This window comes from Ambystoma mexicanum, chromosome 4p (assembly GCF_040938575.1).
Source record: "Ambystoma mexicanum isolate Mex_15411 chromosome 4p, UKY_AmexF1_1, whole genome shotgun sequence".
Taxonomy (NCBI): Eukaryota; Metazoa; Chordata; class Amphibia; order Caudata; family Ambystomatidae; genus Ambystoma; species Ambystoma mexicanum.
Window position 1 is genome coordinate 1,144,862,418 of NC_090927.1, and position 20,713 is coordinate 1,144,883,130.

The following is a 20,713-nucleotide window of genomic DNA, read 5'->3' on the forward strand; positions in this document are numbered from 1 at the left end:
AGTACGCTCAGCAAGCGTCCGCACGTCCTGTCGCAGCAGATTAACTTCCTCCTGGACTGCCCGACCTTTAGGTCTAGGCCCTCTTTCAGTTCAGTCATTGCCAGGCCCAGTTTGGTTTCCCAGGCAATTTTCAGATCCACTATCACCGCCAGCACTTCCTGGATCGTGCCCGGTGTCTCTGCTGCTGCATAGTGGTATCATTGTTTTTGCTCCCCTCAGCACTGGGGGACGATTTAGCCTAGGCCTCCAGCGTGGGTTGTTCGTTTCTGGGTCTGACCACTTTAGAAGTCGCCATGCTATATTGTGCGGGCGTGAGCCTGCAGTGCCACCCTTTGTGCTAAAAGTCTGCGTGGCGTCGGGCCACTCTTGGCGTTGCAGGGGCCGCTACCGCTGTATTCCAGTGTGGCCTTTTGTTTTCTTCCCTTCCAGAGTGGGCTGTGTCCTCCCATGTATCTTCGCACCCTCCGTGTCGTACCACTTTTTGTAGTCCTTCAGTTGGCCGGTGGTCATGTACACCCAGTGGCCCAGCGCACTTCCCTTTCGGCACTCTGTCCGCCCCAGCGGCCGTCCAGTCCACAGACCAGCCCAGAAATGTTGGATCAGAAACAAGTTTTGATGGTACATCCAGCATCACTCAATCAGTTCTAGTGGAATCAAACTCCACAACATCAATGTTGCGGGTGTGAGGAACTCATGGTGACAACAAGACAGACACAAGTGATCACAGTTCAAGGGTGTTTATTGAACAATGAATTCGGTATGCTAGGATGGGAACAAGCGTCAACCATCAAATGAAAAATAAGACAGTCCTAGTGGCGTCATGTCAAATAAAAGGGCCTATACTAAGAAACCTAATGCCAAACCTCACAACTAACGCAAAAAGACATGTGGGAAGATTCTGCAAGAAAAGAAAGAAGTTTTCTCAAATAATATGTCAGGATGCAGTAGTCTGGGTCTTCCTTCCCCATGTTTTGGACACAGGGTAAGATGGGAGCTTGGAGCACAGTACAGTCCCAGGCTTTTCTAGTACGAGACGATAGTTACAATGGCAGTTTTCAGGACACACTCTCTGGCTTTCTTAGTTCAAGATGATAGTTCAGCCTTTAATCCTCAAGCTTTCGGTTATCAGGGCCATTGATGGCCAAGTCTCGTTTCACTTGTAAGTCTCTTGCCTTCGAGGACCTGACATGTTCAAACAACAAAACAAAACTTCCTTTAACAAATGAAAGTTTGTTCCAATGTTCACTGGGTTGACCCCTGGGTCCCCCTCTTCTAGGTGCTGACCCTTCTCAATCGTATTCCATAATATATCACAGTTCCTTTATCAATCAATTATGGGTGACTGCTTCACCCCTGGATCTCCCTTAGTCGGGGCTCAGATCCCTCTTGCCTTTTTATCTTCTTTGGTGATGGCTTCACCCCTGGATCTCCCTTGGTCAGGCTCAGACCTCTTGACTTTAGCGGGAGTCAATTTCCTTATTTCTCAATGTCTTTTGCTGTGGGATTCACTTCCCTTTTCCTCACAATGCTTGTAGAAGAAGAAGTTACTTTCTTACCCGGTAACGTTCTTTCGATGGGATGTTCCACCGACGTATTTCACATCTTTGACATTGATTACCACAGCTGTGCTGCTTCGGAAAATTTTTGGCGTAGGCATCCTGTGTCGATGATGTCGATACGCTCCCTCGAGGACCTCCTCCGACGGTCGCAGTCACCGGATGTTATATGTAGGACGCACGACATCCGTAGCCTCAGTTGCAGTTTTTTCCCCCAAGAAAGTGTGGCACCCATCTTCTGCCAGTAAGACTACAAAAAACCTTGCGGAAACGGAAGCTGCAATCGCATAAGAAATTCTGTAGAGGGGCAGTTAGGGAGGGTACGATGTGGAATACGTCTGAGGAACATCCCATTGAAAGAAAGTTACCAGGTAAGAAAGTAACTTGTTCTTCGAGGGGATTGTGTCCTCCGACGTATTCCACATCTTTAACAGACTCCCAAAGCAGTACCAACGTAAGGAAAAGAATTTAGACATTTTTTAAAAAGCTCAATCAAACTGCAGAATAGAGAACTGCCTTACCAAAGGCCAAATCCTGCCCATGGATAGAGTCCAGGGAATAAGGTTTCACAAAAGTATGGACAGAGGCCCATGTGGCTGCTTCGCAAATATTGCGAATCGGAACACCCCTCTGTAGTGCAGTGCAGGCAACCATACCCCTAGTAGAATGAGCCCGTAAGCCTACTGGAGGGTCCTTTCCCGCCAAACGATAACACTCAGATCGTCAAAATGATCCATCTAGACAAGGTCTGTTTGGAAACAGCCTGACCTAAACGCCTTCCAGCGTAACCAATAAAGAGCTGATCGTCCACTCTGACCCGGGACATCCGTGAGAGATAGAAACTCAAAGCTCTCCTAGGGTCCGACCTATGGAGCCGCTCCTCTTCCTTACCAGGATGTGGAGGAGGATAGAATGCCGGAAGAATTACCTTCTGGCTCAGATGGAATTCCGACAAAACCTTCGGAAGAAAGGAAGGCCGTACCCTAAGGACAACCCTGTCCTTATGGAACACCGAGAAGGGTGGTTTGGCGGACAGTGCCTGCAACTCACTCACTTTGCGTGCAGAAGTAACCGCAACTAAAAATACAGTTTTAAAGGACAACAGTCTCAATGGACAAGAATGTAAGGGCTCAAACGGAGCTCCCATTAGGAACTTTAAAACCAAATTAAAATCCCATCCCAGCACCTAGAAAGGAGACGGTGGAAACACACGAGTTAGCACTTTTAGAAACTGAGATATCAAAAGGATTTTAAAATCAGAACATTCCACAGACGAGCGCTTAAATATGGACAGCGCCGCCAGGTACCCCTTAATGGTACCTACTTGCAGGCCCTTGTTGGCTAAAGAAGCATGAAGGCTGATAGACTTGACCTCTGGATGGAGAACTCGACCCCCCTCCCGTGAGAGCAGATCGTCTCGGTAGGGAAGACGACGTGAAGGGCAGATGGACATGTCTAGAAGGTCCGGGTACCACGCTCTCCTGGCCCATGCCGGAGCAATGAGGATCATCCGGGAACCGAATCTCTGCAACACCTGCAGAAGGACGGGGACTGGAGGGAACACGTACAGCAGTGGGAAGGACCACTCCACTACGAACAAGTCCACTAAGGCTCCTCTTGGAGGAAATTCCCGCGAGCAGAATCTCTCGCACTTCCGGTTGACACTGGTGGCGAAGAGATCCACTTGTGGGGTTCCCCAAAGGGCGAAGATCTCCAAAAGAACTTCCTGAGCCAGCTCCCACTCGTGAGAGACTGTGCTCTGCCTGCTCAGAGCGTCCGCTGCTGCGTTTTCGTCTCCGGCCAGATGAACTGCCGAGATCGAAATTTCCTGCTGGATGGCCCAGAACCAGAGCTGCATCGCCTCCCTGCACAGTACGAGTGACCCTGCGCCCCCCCCTTTTTTGTTGAGGTAGTGCATGGCCACTGTATTGTCCGTCATAATCAGGGCATTCTTCCCCCGCACAGATGGCAGAAAAGCCTTCAGGGCTAGCCTGACAGCCTGCAGCTCTAACAGATTGATGTGAAGTCTGGACTCCGACAGAGACCAACGACCGCTAGCTGTCAACTCATTGGCATGAGCTCCCCAACCAGTGAGGGAGGAGTCCGTCACGATCGTCAGCTCTGGCCACGGTTGCCAAAACGGAGCCCCTTTGAACAGATTTCCTTCGACGGGCCACCACAGAAGGTCCTGGGCGACCGAGGCCGGAATCTGAACGGGGTCTGACATTCTGCCGGTGAACTGTGACCACTGCATCTTGAGTGCCCACTGCAGAGATCTCATCCGCAGCCTGGCCTCTGGCACCAGTAAAATGCAGGATGCCAAGAGGCTGAGCAATCTCAAGAACTCGAACGCCGGGAGACTCTGTCCACCATCTGCAGAATGTGGTGAGCCCTCACCTGGGGAGGTGAACACTGCCCCAGGGATGTGTCGAGCACTGCCCCGATGTACTGGAGCCGCTGGGTAGGTGTCACATGAGACTTCTTTAAGTTGAGGGAGAAGCTCAGCTTGTGAAGGGAGTGAGGGATGAGTCCGTCACGATCGTCAGCTCTGGCCACAGTTGCCAAAACGGAGCCCCTTTGAACAGATTTCCTTCGACGGGCCACCACAGAAGGTCCTGGGCGACCGAGGCCGGAATCTGAACGGGGTCTGACATTCTGCCGGTGAACTGTGACCACTGCATCTTGAGTGCCCACTGCAGAGATCTCATCCGCAGCCTGGCCTCTGGCACCAGTAAAATGCAGGATGCCAAGAGGCCGAGCAATCTCAAGAACTCGAACGCCGGGAGACTCTGTCCACCATCTGCAGAATGTGGTGAGCCCTCACCTGGGGAGGTGAACACTGCCCCAGGGATGTGTCTAGCACTGCCCCGATGTACTGGAGCCGCTGGGTAGGTGTCACATGAGACTTCTTTAAGTTGAGGGAGAAGCCCAGCTTGTGAAGGGAGTGGCAGGTGATGTACAGATGATCCAGGACTTGCTCGGGAGAGCGCGCTCTGATCAACCAATCATCCAGGTAGGGGTAGACGTGAATCCCCCCTTTCCTGAGATGCGCTGCCACCACCACCATCAGCTTGGTGAAGACCCTCGGGGCGGAGGTCAATCTGAACGGCAGGACCCGAAACTGAAAATGTGAGTCACCAACCGCAAACCTCGGGTACTTCCTGTGCTTGGTATGAATCGGCACATGAAAGTAAGCATCCTTGAGGTTGAGAGACACCAACCAATCCTGAAGTTGAAGGGCCTGGAGGACTTGAGAAAGAGTAACCATCTTAAATTTATCCTTCCTGAGGAGCTTGTTGAAACCACGCAAGTCCATGATGGGTATCAATCCTCCGTCTTTTTTCGGGATAAAAAAATATGGGGAATACCATCCCTTGTTCCTCTCCGCTACAGGCATCAGTTCTATGGCGCCTTTCTCTAGCAGGGATAGAATTTCCTGCGCAAGGAGCGGATCCAGGCGCTTCAAAGAGAACTTCACCGGTGGATTGTCGTGAAGCCTCTGCCGGAAAGGAAGACAGTAGCCGTGGGCTGGATCTCCAGAACCCACACATCTGAAGTAATGGCACGCCATTCTACAAGATGCTGCACCAGCCTTCCCCCAACCGGCGAACCATGGGACATGGCCTCATGACTGAGCGGAAGCGGCTGCGGCAGTGCCTGAGGGCAAAGAGGCAACTGCCCGAGCGGCTTTGGCACCTCGAGTACCTTGCTTTCCACCTCTGGTACTCCTACGGTGGCCCCTTTGACTGGCAGCTATCCTCGACCTACCAAAGGAAGAGTAGTATCGAAAGGAACATCCCCTTAATTGCTGTCCCCTAGGCCGAAAAGGCAGAGGTTGACGCACTGCAGCGCTCAAGGACTTTGCTGCAGCTTTGGAGGTCTGCAAACTCTCAAGGCTCTCGTCAGCCTTGCTGCCAAAAAGATGGACACCATCAAAGGGCATGTTGAGAAGCCGGGACTGTACATCAGGAGCAAACCCAGACTTCCGCAACCACGCAAACCTGCGCATCACGGTGTTCGCCGCCATGGACCGGCTGACACAGTCTGCCACGTCCAGACCCGACTGAACAGTCTCACACATGGCATCCTTGCCTTCCTGAACGAGGGCAAGAAAGCCATCCCGTTGCTCCCCTTCGGGAATGCGTTCAGCCGCCAACGACACACAATTCCACAGAGTCTGCGTAAATCTTGCAAGGGCACAAACAGAGTTGGCTGCCTTTAAAGCTATACCCCCAGAAGAAAATACCTTCTTCGCCCAACCATCAAAGCGTTTGTCGTCCCTATCAGAAGGGAGGGTAGGGTACGCAGCCTGCTTTTCTGGGGCCGTAGCCGCCTGCACCACCAAACTCTCCAGAGTGAGGTGCATAGACAAGTAGCAGGGGTCGCCACTGGCTGGACGGTATTTTTTCGGTAGTGACTTATTCACTGCCGGGAGACTCTCCAGAGCAGTCCAAGCCGCTGCCACCCTTCTTTGTAAGGCCATATGGAATGGCAACACCGGGTCAGTGGGTGGACCTTGGTCCAAGATATCTGTTAGGTCATCCTGCAAAAAATCCACAGGTGGAGCAGACCACCCCAGATACTCCGTCACCCTCGACATGAGGCGCCTGTACGAGGAGTCAGCATGTGTACCAGGCTCAGGCCTGCCAAACTCAACCTCCGGGGAGGTATCAAGACCACTGGAGTCATGTAAAGATTGACAAAGGTCTTCCAATTGGCTATGACCAGATAACAGGTCATCCGGAGCCTCGGGAGGCCCAACCCCCTCTTCCTTAGACCCTTCCTTTACCTCTGAAATGTACTCCATGGGTTGGAACAAGTCCACCCTGGGAGGAGGAACATAGTATGGGTCAAACACAGGCCGCAAAGACTTGCTGAGTGCCTTTCCCAGAGCTTCCAGAGCTCTCCGTGGCACCTCCGGCAAGTTCTCATAAAAAGGCGTTGAGGGCGCTGATGGGAGTGGCGTCGACGTCGACCGAGGCGCTGATGACTTCGACAACAGCGTCGAGGCCGGAGCCCCGTGCGTGTCCTTCGACGGTCTCGGCGCTGATGACTTCCTCAGAGCCTCGAGCAAGTCCCTCGATAAACATGGCTCTGAAGGCGTTGATGCCTTCTTCGAAGGCCTAACAGGCTCCAACGGAGTCGAGGACCGGGACCTGGAACGGGCATGGTGGCGATCATACCTTGTCCGATCGGGACGTTTTTTGACTAGCGCGTTTTTTGCCGGCTCCACTCCGAGGCGCGGATGGAACGGTGCCCTGCGATTCGAAAATCGCCATCATCTGCCGGCAGAATTCCTCCCATTCGGCCGGCGACGAGTGTTTTGTGGGACAAGCCACCCGCCGTCTGGCGGAGTCCTCCGACGAGGACGGGGAAGGCGACCGGTGACGGCGCTTCCGTGCGTGCAAGAGGCAGAGGAATGGCAGGACCCACTCCTGGAACGAGACCCCCTGGACTTACACCGACGCGGAGAATCGCCCCTCAAATCGTCAGTCGAAAGTCCAGCGGACTTCGACTTATGGGGTTTAGAAACCCTACCTGCCGACAACAACTTCTTTTGCTCCCGCAAGGCCTTCGACGTCAAAGACTGGCATTCATCGCAGTCATCGGTGGCGTGGCTCTCGCCGAGGCACCATAAGCAGATGTTGTGCAGGTCCGTAAGAGACATCTTGGAACCGCAGTCCCGACACTTCTTGAAGCCCGACTTCAGGGTAACAGAAGACGAAGACTCGATTCAACAAGAGAGAACCGAGGCACGCCGAGATTTCGAAGCGAACACGTTCGCGGAAAAAACAGAACTGAGGCTACGGGCATTGTGCGTCCTACATATAACATCCGGTGGCGTCGACCGTCGGAGGAGGTCCTCGAGGGAGCGTATCGACGTCATCGATGCAGGACGCCTACACCGAAAAAAAAATTCCGAAGCAGCACAGCTGTGGTAATCAATGTTAAAGATGTGGAATACGTTGGAGGACACAATCCCCTCGAACAAAGTCTTTCTATTGTACAGGGATTTTGCTGGACCCTTTGTGTGACCACTTTGACCTATTTCAATGGCTCACCTATGGCCTTCTGGTACTTTTCGTTTCTCTCATATGGGGCTCGACCAGAGTCTCTTGAGTTAGCACCACGTGGTGCCCGTTTCCCTCTGCCGCTGGTCTCCCCTTCACACTTTTTACAGTTCATTCAAATTCATCAGCTTTAGTTCAAAAGTTGCCACTTTGCCATTTGCACTCAGCACCGCCCGGTTCTTATCGGCACTTCCCTCGACTCACCGGCTGTGATGAATCGCTTGGCTGTTGGCTTTCTTGAGTCAAGGCCGGTAACACGGACGTGGAAGCTTCCCTCGCTCCTGCTTATCGGCATAGGTTTGTCCGTGTACCATTGACATGTACTGCAGGACACTTGTGCTATTGTTCACGGTCTTAGGCTCTCTTCCATGAAGGCTCTACGGGTCTGGGAAAAGGGCAAGGTCACGTCTCTCCTCGCCACCATCTCGATTCCTGCTGCCTTTCTCCTCTTGAATTGCAACCTGGTAGCAGTCTCATTGTGCTGTCTGCCGTGCTTGCCTTGCTCGTACTGCGCTCTCTTGCTCCACCTTTTATCCCTGCTGGGAAAAGGAAGGGTTGTCAGGTGTGCGTGTGTGATCTAAGTCAATTGCCTGACTTTGCCTGACCTTTGTGTCGGGACAAGTCAGGTAAACAGGTTTTTCTTTAGTTCACTCTCTTGGGAGTGAAAAAGTATTTGTGTCAGAAGGGGGAGGGGAGGCGGTTTGAAGGTCAGAGTCTCCTACGGGACCAGGACAGTGAAAGTTTGTGCAATGGACGAGATTGTTGGTCACTTTTGAATGGGAGTTTACAAAGTGACAATCGGAGGGACGGGATTGGTAGGGTTTGCGGGATAAACGGGAATAAGTGGGATCGCGAAATGAATCAGGGGGATTGTGGGAATGGTAGTATTCTATCTTAACAGGTTGAGAGTGCAGAAAATAATCAGAGGGACGGTAAGAAGAATGATTGGGAGTATTCTGATGGGGAACAAAAAACCGAGGATTCTGAGGAAGATGGTTTCTGAATGCAGCGGGTGAGTAATTAACTCATCAGAGGCAGAGGGGATGATGGATTCTTGAAAAGGAAGTTTATTAGATGGAAGGGAGGTCAAGTTAATACAGCCCATAAAAGCTTTGGGGGCCTCATCTTCCTCATCCCTTTCTCCGGGTATAATACTGCATCTTACCTGGGGCAATATCCAGAGCATAACCCCGGAGTTCCCCCATCCAGGTGATCCTTCCCTCGCTCGCTCGTCCACCCCCAGGGTTGGGATCTGAGAGCGCCAGCACTCCCCTGGCCACCTGAATAAGTGTTTCCTGATGTCTAGCTGGGCGAATACCCTCAGGTTTCTCATACGGGAAGAAATGAGTCGTAGGCTTGGAATTTACAAAAACAATGCCAATACGTTGATTCTATTCAGGGTAATAGTGCAATCTTCTTTAAACAAGTGCTGTAGTAAGAGCCGTGGGGCTTGTTTTGAAGTAATCACGGTCACCTTGCTTATCAATCCCGAAGGGACACTACCTTCCAATCTCCTCAGAGTGGGCAAAACATTTTGAGCTTTAGTGCCTTCACCTGTTACCTTTAAAATACTAGAAACTTTAGATTGTGGGGGTTTCAATGCTTGAAGGCATATGCTCGATCACTCTAGGCATCATACTCTGTAGCGGGTGAATAGTTTATGGCTGGGAGGCTATTATTCGAGCACGCCGTTTTGGAAGTTTGACCAGCGGAGGCACTTCTTGTTAAGCAGGGGTCCCTCAATACTACCACGGGCCTCCTGCAACGTTCTATTCGTTGCCACTTTCTTCCGTTTAGATTGCAACCTTTTTTAAAACCTGAGGCTGGCTCTCAGGGTCAAGCCCACATTCATTAGCGATAGTCTCATTTACTGTTAAGTTTCATAGAAATTTACAAGACGATCTCCTGTTACTCCCTTTTGTTTTTATTTGTTCTTTTTGAGGAAATTTAGCAGCTTTATCACTGAGGATTTTTAGTACCAAAGGCAATGATGATAACTTGAGTGTCGGCCCCATCTTCTTGCGCTCGTTGGCCAGTGGAATTTCTGCATTGAGCGCCAGCATAGTACTGTCGTACCCTGGGTTCAAAGTCCATCATTGTCACACATTCCCTCAAATTATTCAGCTGTGATTTCACATAGAGAAAAGTTTGCAAATCTTTCCCGGAGTCCCAAACAACCATTCTCTTTTTAATGACATTTAATAGTATAGTATATACTTTCACTTCTGAACTTATATTGTCATATAAGTTGACAAATGAAGTGAAGACATTTAGGCCAGTTAGCGCTGTTGGGCTGTCTCCCCAGTAGTATTTGGACTAAAAGGGGTCATTTGCTGTTTTGGGTCACTAGTACACACAGAAGGAGTTGAGATAGTTCAGTCAATGAGCTGTCTAAATCTGTAAATATAGGCAGAGTATTTCAAAATGAGTTGTGAGGACCAAGTGAGTTATGGTCAATTGCCACACGGCTCTCTTACTCTGATGTAACATAGACAGCCTCATTATCCTTCACAGAGTTAGCAGAGATCTCAGATGGTAACAGACTATTTCGATTAACATCTTTGTCCCTTATTTTGCAGATACAATTATGAGCGTTTTCCATATTCTGTACCATTGTGTCTTTAGTAGGACTTTTCCGCAACAACAGTGATCAACTAGCAGGCTTGTTTGCCCCAATGGGAGCGCCCTCACAAGATCCATGATCACATTCTCAGGTCTCATTCCTTCTGAGGCACTTTTACTTTGTAGGTAGTGCATGTATAAAGAGATAACACCCTGAGAACAAAGTCCTACCTGTGTCTGTCTTCCGTCAACTGCTGTGCAACTGCACTCATCCGCACTCCGCTATGCGTTCCGAGACGCAGTATAACACGGAACTGTGTTCTCCTCCCAATTTAGTCCGTGTAGGTACTGTAGTCACTGCACACAAAGCCCTATGCTGTGAAACTGCACTTGTCCGCACTCCCCATACATAAATAAATGACTGACTGACTGAGTTGGTATAGTGCAGCTCTGCAAACTGAACCACCCAAAGTCAGAGATCATATTATGTCAGTCACTGTAAAAGAATCGTCAGGTGCAAGAAAATGACATTCTTCACGTCGTGCCTCACTGTGCCATGATGGGAATGCAAATACTGTACTCAGTGACAGTGTATTGGAGGAAACAAGGTTATCTACCATCTTTGCCATTTTCAGTATGGGTGATGTTGGGGAGCAGCTGAAACACTTGTCTATAGGCGCATTATGAATGCCATATCATATCATGCAGGTACCAGTGGCTTTCCCACGCGGACTGCCTCATTCCACCGTATTGTGCAAGATCAATCACAGACCACTGTAGCACTAAAATGCTGTTGGGCTCTATCAGGAGCAGATGTGGCTTATTTGAGCCCAATCCTGGCAGATACTTAAGGATTGCAGTGCTATCCCTGAAAAAGGTAGAATGCTAACACTTTGTGATACCATGCACAATGAGGTTCCTGCTAGGGGATTGTGGCAGTTCCGCAATCACCGATCAGGAAACACAAAGGAGTCACTACTGAGGCCTACAGGAGAGACAAGAAAGAGTGGCAATATTAGAACGATTATTATTATGCTTCTGGTGTTGCGGAAAGACCATATTATCTAGGCAGACTAAAATAATAGAATGTGGGGAAACAGTGATGAGGGTATTTCTCCATTCACAGTGCAGGCATGCCCAACTCCCCTTCTATAAAATACACAGAGGATGTGCTTGATGCTTTGTCCTAGCAGAAATTGGTTTTATACAGTAAAAGTGCACTTATGAACCACTATAGGCTGTGCCACAATATATAAAAAGAAGCAACACGCAATCTCATATTGGCTGAAGTGTACAATGCTTACCAATTTGTTCTGTCAAGCATGGCCCTTTATACCATTGGGTAAGTTCAGATAATTGGCTTTTTGTGATTAGATTTTCACCTCCCAAGCCACTTGTAGGGATGTAAGCCACATCGGTCTCCTATTTGAAAAAATAATGCAATATATGAATGCGTGCCCTTTTGACCCAAGCGTAGGCATTTTATTCACTGAACTGTATCAACCTTAATGAAGAACAACATTCCACACTCCAGTTACCAGGAAAAGTGCATGGGATAAGTTACTTACCTGTAACTCTTGTTCTCCAGCATTGGTATCTTTCAAAGATTCACATGCTGTGAATATTCCCAGTCGTCGGGCTGGGAATCCTCTGTAACAAAGAGCAGTTTATTTTTAAACTGAAAACTTCAGTCACTTTAGTGCTCTAGTATAGTCATTTCTGGGTCATACTGCCCAAAGCCAATGGAAACAGCTCACTTATCTCCACCCCTGAAAGCGATCTTCAGATATTGGCACAGTGCACGTAAAATGGTATGAGCCAAGAAGAGTCGAGCAGAGCTAGACAGGAGGCTCGCATGTGAATCTATAAAAGATACCAATGCTGGAGAACAGGAGTTATAGGTAAGTAACTTATACCTTCGCCAGCATTAGTTCTTTCATAGATTACAAATCCGTACAATATAAACATAACAAACAAACGGGCAGGGGTAAGCCCCTTGTAGAAAACACTTACCAAGGGAGACAGTGACCTTACGCAAACAGGTTGTGTAGAACCACCTGGCCGACTTTGGACGCTGCTGCAGAATCACTGTTGGCACAGTAGAATCTTGTAAAAGCTTGTACAGACCTCCAAGAACCCCAGAGAGGAACGCAACCGTGGTGGCCACGGCTCTGGTCGAATGAGCCCTTGGTCTGCCAGGAAGAGGCCTGTCAGCCTGTGGATGATAGAAAGCTACGCAGGATGAAATCCACATGGCAATCAAAGAATTGGAGAGTGCCTTGACTATACCAGATAGCCAAATGTCACAAAGAGTTGAGAGGTCTATCTTAACTCCTTTGTGCATGCGATATAGTATTTCAAAGCACGCACAACTTCCAATGAATGCAAGTATTGTTCTGCAGGAGAAACATGATATCCGAAGAAGACAGGTTACACTACTGGTTCGTTGAGATAGAATCCGTAGGGATCTTGGGCACAAAGGAGTCTGTAATACCACTTTGGACTTGTGGCAAGTCAGGTAGAGGCTTTGCAGGAAAAAGCCTGGATCATGCCTCCCCTCCGAGCTGAGGTGAAGGCGAACAGGAAGGCAGTCTTCCAGGAGATAAATTGCAGTGGAACTCGGTGCATTGGCTCAAATGGAGGCCTCATGAGCCTTGACATGACCACATGTAACTCATCCTGACCCCTGTGTCTGTGACCCATAGCTGACCAATAAGCCAACCATCCTGACCCCTGTGTCTGTGACACATCCTAGCATTCTCCAACCATCCTGACCCCTGTGTCTGTGACCCATAGCTGATCCATACTCCAACCATCCTGACCCCTGTGTCTGTCATGATGCCTACCTCCAAGGAGCCAGGTTCGACCCAGCAACCCCAGAGGCAGGCATCATTTCCCCCAGGGGAGTGCCAGCGGGCCCAAGCTGGGGCCCTTTGGACGCAGTCCTGGCGCCTTAGGCACCAGGCTCATGGTGGACCTCTGTCCTGGCGCCTTAGGTGGCAACATTAAGAAGATTAATAGACTGAGGTATTTTTTGTGAACAAACTTGGTACCACAGATAGAGTGGTCCGGCGCCACATGGGCGCTCAATCAAAGGTCTCTAGCTGGTACCCCTCTCCTAAACTAAGATAATGTGGAATTACAAACGTATTAAAACTACAAGTACCAAGAGGCCGTAGGGGAGGCAGACGTGAGGTGTGAAGGTGGTCATACAAGGGTCAAGCCAAACCCCCTTGTACAATCGAAGGTCCTTGACATGTTGTAGAAGTTTGAACAATGGTGATATTGTGAAACAGGAGTTTGCGCCTGGCTGAGGGGTACGCTGTGCGAACTGTGTTATTGTGAAGCTCGCACTTACCATAAGCTAACAGAGTGACCCGGTGAGACGCGATTGCCCTTCGGGTTTAAAACTGGTATGTGCTTTGGGAATGTCTGATATGATAGGTTATTTATAACGCGCTTAATACCCCAGAGGTTTCCAAGCGCGGACCCGAGGATCGAACCTGTGTTGCTCTGTGTCGTCTTGTTTACAAGGCGAGCATGTTGCTCCTGAGCTATCCTTCCGAGACAAAGTGAGGCTGACTACTGAGGGAAGGATTGGAGTCCGGCTGAGGGAAATCCAAGGGTGAAGGGTAATCACCTGGCGTTAAGATTAACAGAATGAACTTTTGTTTTGTTGTTTTTGGCTTATCAGGCCATCTGAAGGAAGAGATTTTGCATGAGAAGAGATTTGGGTACAGAAGGCCCTGATCTAGAGAAAAGGAACTGTAAGTTTGTGCCAGTGAAGCCCAGGAGTGTGCTGTGCTGAAGAGTTCCGCTTTGTCCCGTGCTGAAAATGTGGTGAAGCGAGACCCTGGCCATAACATCCTGACTTATCATTTTGTGAACACTTCTTTCTTTTCTTGTGAATATTATCTCACACTATTTTGTAGCATAGCGATAAGGATTGGCAATAGGATTTTTGGTATAGGCCCTTTTTATTTTACTAGACCCTACTGGGACTGTATTATTATTTGATGGTCATAGCTTGCTCCCATCCTAGATTTATGTTTAGATTAGGCGTATTCCTCAGCCATTTTACAGTTTAATAAACACCCTTGAATTGTGATCACTTGTGTCCGTCTTACTTTGATACCATGCTTTCCTTACACTGTGCCTCCACAGACAGAGAGAGATCTGGTGCCCCCTGCTTGCGTACATCAAACATCATAACATCGTAGTGGTGTGCTCTGTAAAAATGTGAACCACCCGATCGCTGACATGCAAAAGAAAGGGCTTCGGTGCCCAAAAGACAGCACGCAGCTCCAGAAGGTTGATTTGGATAGATTTATCTTTGTCCGTCTGTAAAGAAGCAGACCTGTACATCATTAATAGAGCCTGCCCCCTCTCCTCGACATACTGGATGAAGGACAAGAAGACATTGTGCATGACACCAGGTATCATTGCAATACCACACCAAGTGTATAAGAGAAGATAAGCACTCAGACAACTGTATCGAATGTACCCTCGAACTGAAGTGGTAGCAGGAGATTTGCACACACCACTGAATATTGAAGAGTTGAAAGAAAATCTGACAGGTGGAAAGTGATGCCATAAGGAGAAGACACGATGACGCACTGAAACGAGATGAGGATACTTAAGGAATGAAGCTGTAACTGAAGAAACAAAGTAAACATATGTATGAGTGAGAAGAACAAGTTACTTCTTACCTTGTAACGTTCTTTCGACGGGATGTTCCTCCGACGTATTCCTCATCTTAGATATATCCTTCCAGCTCTGCTGGCCTCGGAAAATGTTTTCTCTAGAGGGCGCTGCGCGTCGACGTCCCTCGAGTCGATGTCCCTCGACAGCCGCCGTATCGACGCTCGACGTCATCCTGCCTATAAAGGCTGCGCGCAGCGTCCGTTGCTCAGTTCCGTTTTGTAGCCCACAGTATTACTGTCTGGACTAGACTAATCACCCTGAAGGAGCATAAGCTGCAACAACAAGGGAAGTAGAACTGCGGGGATGGATGGGAGGGTCGATGAGGAATACGTCGGAGGAACATCCCGTCGAAAGAATGTTACAAGGTAAGAAGTAACTTGTTCTTCGAAGGGATTGTGTCCTCCGACGTATTCCTCATCTTAGATAGGCTCCCATAGCAGTATTCTATATTCGGAGGAGGGAGTACTGACTTCACGCTGTCTTCTATTGATGAATAGAATGCAGTACAGCCCTTCCAAACCTAGTCTCTTGACTGGAGGAGGAATCCAGATTGTAAAAACGTGTAAAGGTATGGACAGACGACCATGTAGCGGCCGCACATATGTCTTTAACCGGCACGCCTCTTTGAGGGCCGATGAAGCTGCAATACCTCTGGTCGAATGAGCCCTAAGGTTTTGAGGGGGCTCTTTCCCTGCCAGTTTATAACATTCCAGAATGGCTAGAATGATCCATCTGGAAATGGTCTGCTTAGTTATTGGTAACCCCAGCTTGTGACCTGCGTAACCTACAAACAGCTGGTCTGCCTGTCTTATCCTGGCTAGTCTACTAATGTAAAAACTTAAAACCCTCCTAGGGTCTAGTCTGTGTAATCTCTCTTCCTCTTTCCCCGGGTGAGGAGGAGGATAGAAAGATGGTAGGGTAATCTTCTGAGTGATATGGAATTCAGAAACCACCTTTGGGAGGAAATTAGGCTTCACTTGCAGGACAAGTTTGTCTTTGTGAAAGATTGTATGAGGGGGTTTACAAGAAAGAGCTTGTAATTCGCTCACCCTTCTAGCAGATGTAAGTGCTATTAATAAAACAGTTTTAAGGGTAAGGAATCTTAACGAACAAGAATGGAGAGGTTCGAAAGGTGTACCCATCAGGAAAGTTAGTACTAAGTTTAAATCCCATAGGGGAACTTGGAATGGTCTTGGGGGATAAACATTGATTAACCCCTTTAGAAACTGTATTACCAAGGGTAATTTGAAATAGGATGGTTCTTCCGCAGTACGCTTAAAGATAGATAGCGCTGCGAGATAACCCTTAATGGTGCCAACTTGGAGGCCTGAATTTGCCAAATATAGTAGGAAGGACAAAACCATTGGTGTACCACATGAAAATGGGTCGATATTCTGTTCTCTACACCAGCTGCAAAATCTGTTCCAACGGCAGCGGTATAAAGACTTTGTTGCTGGCCTCCTTGCCGAAAGCAACACCTCCATAACATCATCAGGGAGGTCCCAATCCTTGTACCTCAGCCGTTCAGAAGCAAAGCGTGAAGGTTGAGGGTTTTGATGTCTGGATGGAGAACCTGACCTCCCTTCTGTGAGAGTAGGTTCTCTCTGAGAGGAAGTCGAATTGGAGGGCAGATGGACAAGTCTAGAAGGTCCGGGTACCACGTTCTCCTGGCCCAATCCGGGGCAATTAGGATCATGGTTCGCCGGAATCTTCTCAACCTCCTGATCATTTGAGGAATGACAGGGACCGGTGGGAACGCGTACAGAAGCGGAAACTCCCAGTCCACTATGAACGCGTCTCCCTGAGCTCCTCTCGGAGGAAATTCCCTTGAGCAGAACAGGTCGCATTTCCTGTTTAGGCTGGTGGCGAACAGATCTACCTGAGGGGTTCCCCAAAGGGCGAAGATCTCTTGAAGGACTTCCTGAGCTAGCTCCCACTCGTGGGAGACTGTGTTCTGCCTGCTCAGAGCGTCCGCTGTCAAGTTCTTCTCTCCGGCTAGGTGAACTGCCGATAGAGAGATTCCTTCTTGGATTGCCCAAAACCAGAGCTGCATCGCCTCTCTGCACAGGGGTAGTGATCCTACGCCTCCTCTTTTGTTGAGGTAATGCATGGCCACCGTGTTGTCCGTCATTATCAGGACGTTCTTCCCTTGTACAGCTGGCAGGAAAGCCTTCAACGCAAGTCTGATGGCTCTCAGCTCTAACAGGTTGATGTGTAGTCTGGACTCCGATGGAGACCAACGACCGCTGATGGTCAAGTCGTTGAGTCGTGAGTGAGGCATCCGTGACTACTGTTATCTCCGGCCAGGGTTGCCAAAACTGTTCTCCTTTCAGAATGTTCTCCTGACAGGCCCACCACTGAAGGTCTCGAGCCACCCTGCCGGGAACCTGAAGAAGATCTGTCATTCTCCCTGAGAATTGTGACCACTGAGTCCTCAGTGCCCACTGGAGGGATCTCATTCTCAGGCGAGCCTCTGGCACAAGGAAAATGCAGGATGCCATGAGGCCTAGCAACCTCAAAAAGTCGAAGGCTGGGAGACGTTGGGCATGCTGGAACTTGGTAACCATCTGTAGAATATCTTGAGCCCTCACCTCTGGTGGCGAGGCTTTTACCAGGGAAGTTTCCAGGATCGCTCCTATGAACTGGAGTCTCTGCGATGGTATCATTTGTGACTTCTTTAAATTGAGGGAGAAGCCCAGTCTGTGAAAGAAATGGCACACGTGATGTAGCTGGATCTGAGCTTGCTCCGGAGAAACAGCCCTGATCAGCCAATCGTCCAGGTAGGGGTAGACGTGAATCCCTTCCCTCCTTAGACTTGCAGCCACTACCGACATTAACTTGGTGAAGACCCTCGGGGCGGAGGTCAGCCCAAATGGCAGTACTCGAAATTGATAGTGAGAGTTGCCAATTGCGAACCTCAGGTATTTCCTGTGTTTGAGATGGATAGGCACATGGAAATAAGCGTCCTGAAGGTTCAGCGATACCAACCAGTCCTCAAACTGAAGGGCCTGGAGGATCTGAGAAAGAGTGACCATCTTGAATTCGTCTTTTCTGAGGAATTTGTTCAATTCTCGCAAGTCCAAGATGGGTCTCAGTCCTCCGTCTTTCTTCGGAATGATAAAGTAAGGGGAGTACCAGCCCTTGTCCCTCTCCGCTACAGGTACCGGTTCTATGGCACCTTTCTCTAGCAGGTCCAAAATTTCCTGCAAGAGGAGCGGATCTGGAGCTTTCTGAGAGCTGATCCCCGGTGGATGACTCTGAGGTATACGTAGGAAAGGCAGGCAGTAACCTTGGGCGACTGTTTCCAATGCCCAAGCATCTGACGTGATAGCCTGCCATACCGTCAGATGTTGAGTCAACCTGCCTCCTACAGATGTCCTGTGAGGGGAGTCCTCAGAGTGGTTTTGGGGCGGCTGATGCAGATGCCGATGGTAAAGAGGCACCTGCTGTTGCTGCGGCTTTAGAATATCTACCCCGTCCACCTCGGGTAGTTCTTCTTTGACCCCTTTGAGCCGGTCGTCCTCTACCTCTTCCGAATGCGGAGTAGAAGCGAAAGGACTTGCCCCTCGCAGAGGTTCCTGTGGGACGAAAAGGAGTCTGACGGATTGCAGCTCCTAGGGATTTTGCTGCAGCTTTTGAAGTTTGCAGTTTCTCTAAACTGTCATCCGCCTTTTTCCCGAACAAAGAAGAGCCATTGAATGGCATGTTCAAGAGCCTGGCTTGCACATCTGGGGCAAAACCCGACTTTCTCAACCAAGCGAATCTCCTGGTTGATGTACTTGCCGCCATTGCTCTGCTGATACTGTCAGCCGAATCAATGCCCGTCTGGAGGGATTCGCACATAGCGTCTTTACCGTCCTGTATAATATTCAGGAACGCATCCCTTTCTTCTCCCTCCGGGATGCAGTCAGCCGCTGTAGAAGCACACTCCCAAAGTGTATGGCTGAACCTAGCAAGGGTGCAAGTAGCATTAACAGACTTTAATGCCATGCTACATGCTGAAAAGACTTTCTTTGCCATAGCATCATATTTTTTATCGTCCCTGTCCTGTGGGACTGTAGGATAAGCCGCCTTGACATCGGTAGAGGATGCTGCTTGTACCACCAGACTTTCTGGGGATGGATGTTTAGACAAAAACTCTGGGTCTGTGGAAGATACCCTGTACTTTGCAGACAATTTTTTATTTACTGCTGGTATTACATCTGGGGTTTCCCAGTTTGTCATGATCTTTCTCTGAAGAGCTTTATGAAAGGGCACCACAGGATCCTCTTGTGGGCCTTTGTCGAGAATATCCGTGAGGTCATCTTGCTGCTAAGATTGTGAAGGTGCAGACCACCCCATGAACTCTGTAATCCTGGCCATTAAGGCTCTGTAGGGGGTTTCAGCATGCTCCCCCGGGTCTGGCTTAGCAAAATCCACCTCAGGGGAAGTGTCTAACCCACTTGCCTCATGTAAAGAATCATGAAGATCCTTTAATCTGCGCTCTTCAGAGGAAAATTCCTCTCTAACTGGGGTTACAGGTCCCTGTAACTCAAATGTGTCTTGTTCAGACAAATCACCCTCTTCTAAAATTGAGGATATAGTTCTCAATTGTTCTGAACTCATAAAGGGAGTAAATCCCATTTCCAAGGCAGAGGGTGCCGAACTTGTCATTATTGGCCTCAAAAACGTCGATGTCGTCGATGCCGACGTCGAAGGCTTCGAGCGTGGCGTCGAAGGCTTCGAGCGTGGCGTCGAAAACAGAGGAGGAGGCCTCGAGGACCTCGACAGAATTGGAATTCTACTCGACAATATCGACGCCATCAACGTCGAGGGCCTGGGGATAGTCACTGGATGTGTGGTCACCGTGACTTTTCTTGGCGTCGACGCCGGTGTCGAGGCCGGCGTCGAGTCGACAGACCCGTGTGTCGAAGGTCCCTTCGACAACGGCGTCGAAGACATCGACCTCGACGGAACCTTCGTCGACGGCGTCGACGGAACCTTCGAGGAAGGTTTGGAGGTCATAGTCCTGCTCGAGGGTTCGAGACGCGCTCGAGAGGTTTCTTTCGCCGGGTACTGCGACTCGCTGCGTTTTTGACCTTCGGGTCTTTCGACCAGAGCATCGCTCTCGGCAGTCTTCGAGGGGGTTGAGGCCGCTTTCTCGAAGACGCTCATCATATTTTTTCGGAATTCCTCCCATTCAGCCCGGGAACTATGTTTCGTGGGGCAAGGGATTCTTTTTGGCGAAACAGAGGAAGAGGAAGACGGAGAAGGGGATCTTCGACGTCTCCTCTTCGAGTGCTTCGATCTCGAGGAGTGATGAGACCCACTCCGAGACCTGGAGCGCGAATGGTGACGAGGAGACGAATGTCTCGACTTCGCCGACGAAGAAGAAGCTTTAAAAGTCTTACCTTTCTCCAGCTTCCCCCTACGCTCCTTCAGGGCCTTAGCTGTCATGGACATACAGTCCTCGCATTCCGAACAATGGTGTTCAGCTCCCAAGCACCACAGACAATTTCTGTGAGGATCGGTCAACGACATCTTTTTCCCACAATCTCGACATTTTTTGAAGCCGGATCGAGGAGTTGTCGGTTCCGACGAGGAAGCCATCGAGTACGGATCGAATAACTCGAGGAAAATAGGATTAATCTGACTAAGAACTGGGCAACGGTATTCCGAGGCACCGAGTAAGCGCGGAAAAACAGAACTGAGCAACGGACGCTGCGCGCGGCCTTTATAGGCAGGATGACGTCGAGCGTCGATACGGCGGCTGTCGAGGGACATCGACTGGAGGGACGTCGACGCGCAGCGCCCTCTAGAGAAAAATTTTTCCGAGGCCAG

General features: G+C 49.5%; 1 protein-coding gene across 1 annotated transcript in view; it reads right to left on the reverse strand.

Annotated features, from left to right (window-relative positions):
• Window positions 1–20,713, reverse strand: part of HBS1L (HBS1 like translational GTPase) — a 1,647,668-nt gene that overhangs the window by 444,785 nt on the left and 1,182,170 nt on the right. Inside the window, exon 10 of the mRNA XM_069606737.1 lies at window positions 11,494–11,611. Coding sequence (XP_069462838.1) covers window positions 11,494–11,611 — 118 coding nt within the window. The remainder of the gene's footprint in view (window positions 1–11,493; window positions 11,612–20,713) is intronic.